Source organism: Arachis ipaensis, chromosome B3 (assembly GCF_059453495.1).
Source record: "Arachis ipaensis isolate K30076 ecotype BB chromosome B3, ASM5945349v1, whole genome shotgun sequence".
Taxonomy (NCBI): Eukaryota; Viridiplantae; Streptophyta; class Magnoliopsida; order Fabales; family Fabaceae; genus Arachis; species Arachis ipaensis.
This window is the reverse complement of record NC_142438.1, coordinates 52043226-52051374: the sequence shown is the minus strand read 5'-3', so window position 1 is coordinate 52051374 and position 8149 is coordinate 52043226. Positions and strand designations below refer to the sequence as shown.

The 8149-nt window shown below is 28.1% G+C and overlaps 1 protein-coding gene across 1 annotated transcript; it reads left to right on the top strand.

Annotated features, from left to right (window-relative positions):
- Window positions 1–415: 415 nt before the first annotated feature.
- LOC107630448 (protein STRICTOSIDINE SYNTHASE-LIKE 4) lies at window positions 416–6870 on the top strand. Its single transcript, XM_016333577.3, has 6 exons — window positions 416–958; window positions 1148–1363; window positions 2600–2673; window positions 4538–4774; window positions 6153–6285; window positions 6403–6870. Exons 1-6 carry the CDS (start codon window positions 812–814, stop codon window positions 6673–6675), a joined length of 1080 nt encoding a protein of 359 aa, XP_016189063.1. The 5' UTR covers window positions 416–811; the 3' UTR covers window positions 6676–6870.
- Window positions 6871–8149: the final 1279 nt, after the last annotated feature.

Genomic DNA, 8149 nt, shown 5'->3' with positions numbered 1-8149 from the left:
TCACAGTCCCATACTGCCTCTCGGATTTCCTCAGCCGATGGTAGAAGTTAATTACTTATTTGAGTAAGTAGGGCTGTGCTGATGTCCCCGTGCCTGACCTCTAAAAGTCATGTAGATCTGAATCTTGTAGAATGTTAATTGATCTTTATCCTTTTTGGATCTTCCTAGATTATGGGTTGGAGTATGAACATATACCTAAATAGATAATAATTAATTTAGTGGTTAAATGTTTTACCCCCCTTTTTTTGGTTGACTTATTAGTGCCGGTTGAAGGTTTGGTTCTTGAATCTTGAGTGTCATTTTCCCCCGCAACGTTGTATACTAATTCTTGTCATTATCTTATCTTGCGTGACCAAAAGAAAGAGATATTTTGCAATGTTAACTTTGTTTTGCAGAGACTAAATCCAAAACGTGTAGAGTCTTCTCTCTTGTCACTCCCAAGCAACAAAATACAAATACGTACCGCATGTATATCCACATACATGTCACTTCTATATATCATAAATGTAACTTCTTGACTTCTTGTCCCAGGATAATAAAGTCAAAATATTTATTTATCTCTTGTTTTTTTTTCGGCTAAATCTCATCTGAATACAGATACCATACCAAATCATTTGCTGATTTTATTTTAATAGCTTGATTTCTTTCCTAAAAAACAAAAGGAGTTGTTAGTAATGGTGCTATATGAAAGGAGCATTCAACTTTAGACACTTATCTTTTTCTTCGTTTTCATTTCTTCTTTATTTACTTGGTTTTTTCAGTTCATAAGTAGAGCCTAAAAATAAATTAGACAGCACCAAGTTTGAAGAGCATGGCTTCCAATATTGTGACAATAATTTCAAGCTTTGTTATAGCAGTGATAGTAGCTATCACAGTTCAGATCTTCTACTTCTCACCCATAGATCCACTACCATTGGAGATTCCACCTTCATCTTCAGCTAGACACAACCAATTAAAGGTAAACGATACAAATCCATATACCGCAACGTTTCAGTATCCGGTTTTGCCAAAAATATTCTGGAGACAATAAAAAATTCGTCCAAAACCGTCTAAAGTTATTTTATTTTGCATAAAATCACTTAATTTTACAAAAATTGTGGAACGAAAGAATTGTATTTTGATACGTGTGATATTTTTTGGTTGGCAGAACATAATTAAGCTAGGAGAAGGGGTTCTGAAGGATCCAGAAGATGTTTGTTTTGACAAAGAGGGAACTCTGTATGCTGCTACAAGAGATGGTTGGATTAAAAGATTACCAAGAAATAATGGAGATTGGGAGAATTGGAAGCATATTGATAGTAACACTTTGCTAGGAATCACTCCTTCTAAAGATGGTGGCCTAATCGTATGTGACGCTACAAAGGTAACCTAATTAAACTCTCACTCGCCAAACTTTTCTATCCAGTTTTCAATTTTTTTATTGAAGAAACTCTTCGATACTAGTAATTTTAAGTATTTTTGGTTATCATTTAGCTAATATAAACATTAAATTGACTTTAACAAATGAATTTTCCTAATTTATGTATACAAAATCTGAAAAATATAGGTACAAATTATATTAATTTATGCCAATAAATTATAGCTCAAATGGTATAGTCTCCACATATTCACTTAAGAGGTCGTAAATTTAAATCTTCCTTTCTTTGATAAAAAAAAAAAAACTATATTAATTTATGGGTTTAAAATTTTAGTAAATATAAGTGTAAATCATATGTTTTTAAAATATCTATAAATATGAATATAAATTATTATTGACTAAAAAAATAATAATATTTATTAGGCATATAACATTATTTTTTATTGTCCATCCCGAATTTATTTATGAAAGTATGGGACTGCAAAAAATAATTAGAAAACCACCCACACACATCTTTGTGGTAATTACAATGCTGCCATGCTAATTATTATTTCATGTAATTAACTAATTAAGTTATGTGACACGCAGAGAGTATAAGCTAGTGTTTGGTTGACTGAAACAGAGAGATACAGGAAAAAAAATGTTTTTATATCTTTTTGCTTTTTGTATTACTAAGAAGTAGGAACAATGGAACCAGGAGTACACGACATGGAAAGTTGAAAACAAAATCTTTATTTATTTACTTTGAAACACAAAAAATAGTATATTTTGTGCTACTGATATAGAGTTTTGTAAACTCTAATGTATAAGTATTCTAGGACATATTATATGAAAAATATATATATATATATATATATATATATATATATATAAAATCAAGAACAAAGTGAGTAAATAGATCACAAATAAGTAAGCTTTTTTATAATATTCATGTAAACATATTTATTTGATGAAGTATAAAATTTGAAGGAGTAAATTATAGTTTCTTATGTTTGTAAGCAAATAAAATTATTTAATTTAAAAATAAAATTTCATATTCTATGCAAACAAATTTTTTGTTTATTACGTAATATATATCCATCAAATACTTGACTAACAAATACCTATTGAGTAAGATACTGAATTGCAAGATTCTCATATGGCCAATAACTTTCCTAGGGAATTGCCACATATCTATGAAAGAAAATATGAACAAGGACTAGGTAATGTAGTTACGCATTTCAATTGCATATTTATGTACAGGGTTTATTCAAGGTTACAGAGGATGATGGTTTCACTGTTCTCGTTTCATCACAAGGGAATGGTTCTCAAATCAAGTAAGAAACCTTGATTTTTTTTTTCTCTTCCTTTTCATTTAAATTATTTTTCAGGTCATTTATTCATAGACTCATAGCTGGCTTGTGGCTCTTAAATGTGGACAAATATTTTCAAAATAGCCACATTTTTAAGACTCAATTCGGATGATGATATTTATCCTATGTTAGAGATTTATTGATCTAGTTCTAGCTACAATGGTTGCAACTGAAATTAAAAAAAAAAAAAAAGGAGAAAATGTTAGGTTCTAAATTTAATTTTACAAGCAGTTTAGTTAAAATGGCAGAATACATCTGATTTTATATACGACAAAAAAATGCTTTTAAATTTTAAAAGAAAATTTTACCGCATTGTCTTTAGACTGACTATATTATATGGAGTAAAGTGTTAGATGATAAAAAATGAGAACAAATATAAGTATAGTAAAAATAAAAATATTGAGATGAATAAACACTCACATATGTATGGACAAAATAAAAAATAAAAATATAAAAAAGAAAATTAGAGTAATATTTATTATAAAAAAAATAATAAAATCTCATTTCAAATATGAGAAGAAGATTAATAGAATATCTAATAAAATAGGTAAATGAAATATAAAGTAAATAAATAGTAAATGATAGAAAAAATTTTAAAAAGACCATATATAAAATAGTAAAAAAAAATCTGTATATCAAAAGTATCACTATAGATATAATATATAATAAAAAATAATAATATTATTTAATTCATGTAGCCGATTTTCTTTTGCTGGAAGATTCTGTTGCCGTTGTAGGTCGTGTAAAATTATAATAATAATGATTAGCCTCATACAATTACAGAACAAACCAACGGAATTATTTTATTTATTTATTTTTCCTGTTTTAAACGTCAAATGTGAGAAATACATAGAAAGCTAGAAAGTTGCAAGTTGCAACTAGCTAGTTCGGGGATGTTAAGGAATATTTTCCTGTTGGTTACATGGAATTAACGGTAGCTACATCATACATGACTCATCAATGGATGGTGCCATTTTAATATTAAAATATTCAATGCTCTTTCATTTGCCCCTGCTGGTTGCACTTTCGCAAATTAGATTAAGCTAAACTTGATTGTTAAAATAATGCATGTTCTTTACCCCATGGTTCCAATTGCGGCTAATTTTTTTTACAAATGGAATAAAAAATGAGGTGTAATTTAGTATCATGATAAACTGATATTTTTTATATGGATTTATTTTTTTAATTTTAAATAATAAATTAGACCTTTAGAAAATCGAAAGGTTAGATTTTTATATTATATAAATTGGAGAATTCGATTTGTAGTGAGATAAATTTTTTTTTGTTCTCAAGTAAATCGGAAGGTTCAATTAATATGTTTAAAAAAAAATTTTAAAGTTACAAATAAAAATCTAATTTTTATATTTGTGATATCAACAAAATAAAATTAAAAACCATAAATCTAACTCTTAAATTTGTGATATTCATACAAACAAAAAACACACTAAGTGTCCACATTATTAAAATACACTATTACAACTCAATAATAAAAATAAAAAGCGTCCAATTGCAACTTGTAACACTCATCAATCAATGGACATTTTGTACTTTTCAAATAAATAACTTTTAGATAAACAGTTATTTAACTCTTGATAGATGTTAAAGTTTAGTTATTAGAATTGAAGCAATAATTTATTCAGTCAAAATATTAGATTATTAAATTATTGGTTGGATGACTAATTAAAATATTATAATTAAATAATTATAAAAAAAATTATTTCTTTTTGTAATAGATTTTTTAAAATTTGGTTTATATTAAATTAACTATTTTTTTGAATTTGATACATTATGGTACGTCCACAACAAGTGTTTGAAAAGGCTGAAACAGTTTTGCAGATGATGTGATAGAAGCATCAGATGGAAGTATATATTTCAGTGATGCTAGCAAAAAGTATGGTTTGCAACATGTGCATCTGGATTTGCTAGAGGCAAGACCACATGGACAACTTCTAAAGTACAATCCAACTTCAAATAATGTTGATATTGTCTTGGACAAGCTGTACTTTGCCAATGGAGTTGCACTCTCCAAAGATGAAGATTATCTTCTTCTGTCTGAAACCTGGAAGTAAGTAATTTCTTACGTATATGTTTTTTTTTTATTTGCATTTTGCTGATAATATCCTGAATCAATTCTCATTTAACTTTTGATTAAATATTTTAATTTTTAATAAATTTTAATTATTAAATTAATTATTAAATTTTTTTATTATGTTACACAAATTAATTCTATATCAATTAATTTCAATGGTTATTTAATAAAAATTTAATTTTGATATACTTTGTAAAGTAATTTTACATATATATCCTATTAAATAACGACACATCAACAAAAATAACTATCTTTTATATTTACTGCATGAACGTTCATCCAAAAGAACGAATGCGATTAGACAACTGTGTAAAACATTTTATACTGTCAGTTTATTAAAATTAAGCTCATAATAAACATATAAAGTTTCAAAAAAATTTAAAATTTTCATATTAATCTCTATTTAAAAGAACAATATGATGTGATAATTAATTTATTTATAAATAAAATTATAGATATTAATTTAATCATTAAAATTTCTATTCTAAACTAAAAACACAAAAAATTTATTGAGAATTAATTATAGATCGAATCAAGTGAGAATTAGGTCTTTAGATATTTTAACCTTAGACTAATTAGTTATTGAAGAAAAAAAAAGTATTAATTTGTTTTCCACTATAGCAAATAATGAACATGATATATCCTATCAATTCATCATGTAAAATTAATGGTGGTACCTATATGCACTATTAACTACTGTGACGTATTTATTTATTTTTGAAGCGAAATTTTATTTGTTTTGGTAGGATTCATGATAAATAGATAGTAGTTGATAAAAGTTATATGAAAACTCAAAAAATAATAGATGTTTACTATCCAAAACTACATCGTTTTCGTACTCATATGAAAGAAACATGCACCATTATTATAAATAATGAAATACATAGACAACTTCTTTTCATTTTGTATTATCTATCTGACAGAAAAACATACATGTCTATTTTTTATGTCTACTTTTTGTTCATTTTTTTAAAATTAATTAGTCAAAAATAAAATCATTAAAGATCTAATTAATTATTACTTTACTCTTTTAGATTTTACTGGAATTCTTCCCTCTTCAACAATGGAGCATCATATTTTAAATGGTATCTACCATAGAAATATAAAAATTGAGAACAGAAACACATTTTTCTATTCTTTTCTTTTCTTTTTTTTTTTTTCCTCAAATGTACGCAAAGTACAATTTTCTATACCTAAGATAGAAAAATTATTTGTATCTTTGTTTCCATAATCAAATAATTTTTTGTGTCTATTGTTAATATGCTTGTATCTTAGAAACAGAATTCAAGTGTGGCCTTAGATATTTGGTTATACTCCATATATATTGGCATTGGCATCTTCTTTTTTGAATCAGATCCAGGGTTCTGAGGCATTGGCTAAAAGGAGCAAATAAAGGCAAAACAGATATTTTCATTGAAAACCTTCCGGGTGGACCTGATAATATCAATCTAGCTCCTGATGGTTCATTTTGGATAGCTTTGGTTTCGGTAATTATATAAAATGCTATACTCATTCAAAGGAACTTGGTATTTTATTTGAATTATTTGAATGATTACGAGGTAAGGTGTTTAATTGGTTGTTTTCCAATATTATTGATGCTGCAGCTAACTAATAATGGATTGGAGTTTATGCACAAATACACGGTAATTAAGCACTTACTAGGTTCATTTCCAAGGTTATATGGCCTTACGAGTGGTGAAACCAAGAAGGCAACAGTGGTCAATGTGGCAACTGATGGCAACATAACCAGAATATTTGGTGATAATGATGGTAGAGTGATTAATTTTGTGACTTCAGCTTTCGAGTTTGAGGATCATCTTTATTTGGGCAGTCTCAATTCCAACTTTGTTGGAAAATTACCTTTGCACAGTGCTTAGAACTTTGTTATATAGAATAGAAGCATGTAGTATTATTGGTAGTTAGATAAACACTTCAAATACTCAAGGGAATCGGTCATTTTGTATCATGTCATAATAGATTCGTTTGTTTATGTATTTCAAGAAAATCCACAAACAGAAAATTGAGTAGTGTGTTTTTTTGAGAAGTTAATAGGAACCTACATTTGCCATAAATAGTAGTCGAAGAGAGAAAAAAAATTATAAAAAGATTAAGTTTACAAATTTATTCTTATGTATTTCTAAAAGAAAAATTCATTTAGAAAAAATAAAAACTCTAATCACTATTATTAAAGTAAAATATTTTTGTTAAAATATTTTTAAAAAGATAACATTGTAAGAAATGAATTCTCCCAATTAATTGTCAAGTGTGATTTCTTTTATTATATATGCATCTTTAAGTGAGACTAAGAAAAAATATGTAAAGAAGATGGTAAAAATTTATATTTGACAATGTGATCGTAACTTAGTTTAACAACTCGTATGTGGCAAGCATTCTTTTTAATTTTGTCAAATTTTTATTTTCATTACACTTCTTTTTTTATCTTCTTAATTTTAATTTTTATTTAATTTATTTTTATTTGCATATTTCATTTGCTAAATTAATTCTCTCTCAAAAGTTTACCGTGTTTTATTATGAAAGTTATTGTACTTTCTTATGGTTAAACTGGTGATCATCAATCAATGCACCTGCCACGTGTTGTATTTTCATTTGTCAATAGGCTATAGCCAGCATAGCCATGGGATTGGGTTGACCACCATAGACTTCACTTCTCACTCAAATATGAGTTCGGTTTCGAGTGTTACCTGAGACGGATAAATTTGGGCCTAAACGTGAGGTCCAAACTCCATCTAGGTAGCGTCCGATGTCTTCTAGTGTCAAGATTTTTTAGTGAGGAGGTGGGGAGTGGTAACTGCAAGAGACTCCGATACTTAAGTTAGCATGGATTTTAGGCAGATTTTTTAGTATATTAGGTTCGAAGAATACTTGAGAGTGTTAGAGTATTTATAAATATCGATGTAGAGTCAATAACCACCCTTTGAGTAGTTCCACCTTTGGGGTGGGTTGGTTACTTCCTTTTGTTAGGGAGGTTGTTGAGATTTCCTTTCTTGATGAGTAGCAGAGATTATAGCAGTTGGTTGAGATTCATCTTATTTGAATAAGTCGGGTCAAGTTGGCGCCGCGTGGGACGACCTTGATGAGGTTGGGTAGATCCCAAAGTGTGGTCTGGACTCTTACTTTGTAGATTAGGTTTTTAATCTTTTTAGGTCTCGCTCTCATAATAGGTCAGTATGAACAGTGCCCCCTACTCGAAGTCGAGCTTTATGAAGTCGGGTTCGAGCAATTAGATGACCAAGTTGAAATTTTGAGCTATGGAGAAGTTGTTTATTAGTTTGAGGTATGAAGCTAAGAAAATTGGTTGGCTCGACGTGATTTGGATGTTGTAACATTCCA

Excerpts from the sequence above, each read along its gene's own strand:
- LOC107630448 (XM_016333577.3), top strand. The coding sequence starts at position 812 with ATGGCTTCCAATATTGTGACAATAATTTCAAGCTTTGTTATAGCAGTG. Across the intron at positions 4,775-6,152 it reads CTTCTGTCTGAAACCTGGAA|ATCCAGGGTTCTGAGGCATT; the intron begins GTAAGTAATTTC and ends TTTTTGAATCAG. Across the intron at positions 6,286-6,402 it reads TTTGGATAGCTTTGGTTTCG|CTAACTAATAATGGATTGGA; the intron begins GTAATTATATAA and ends TTGATGCTGCAG.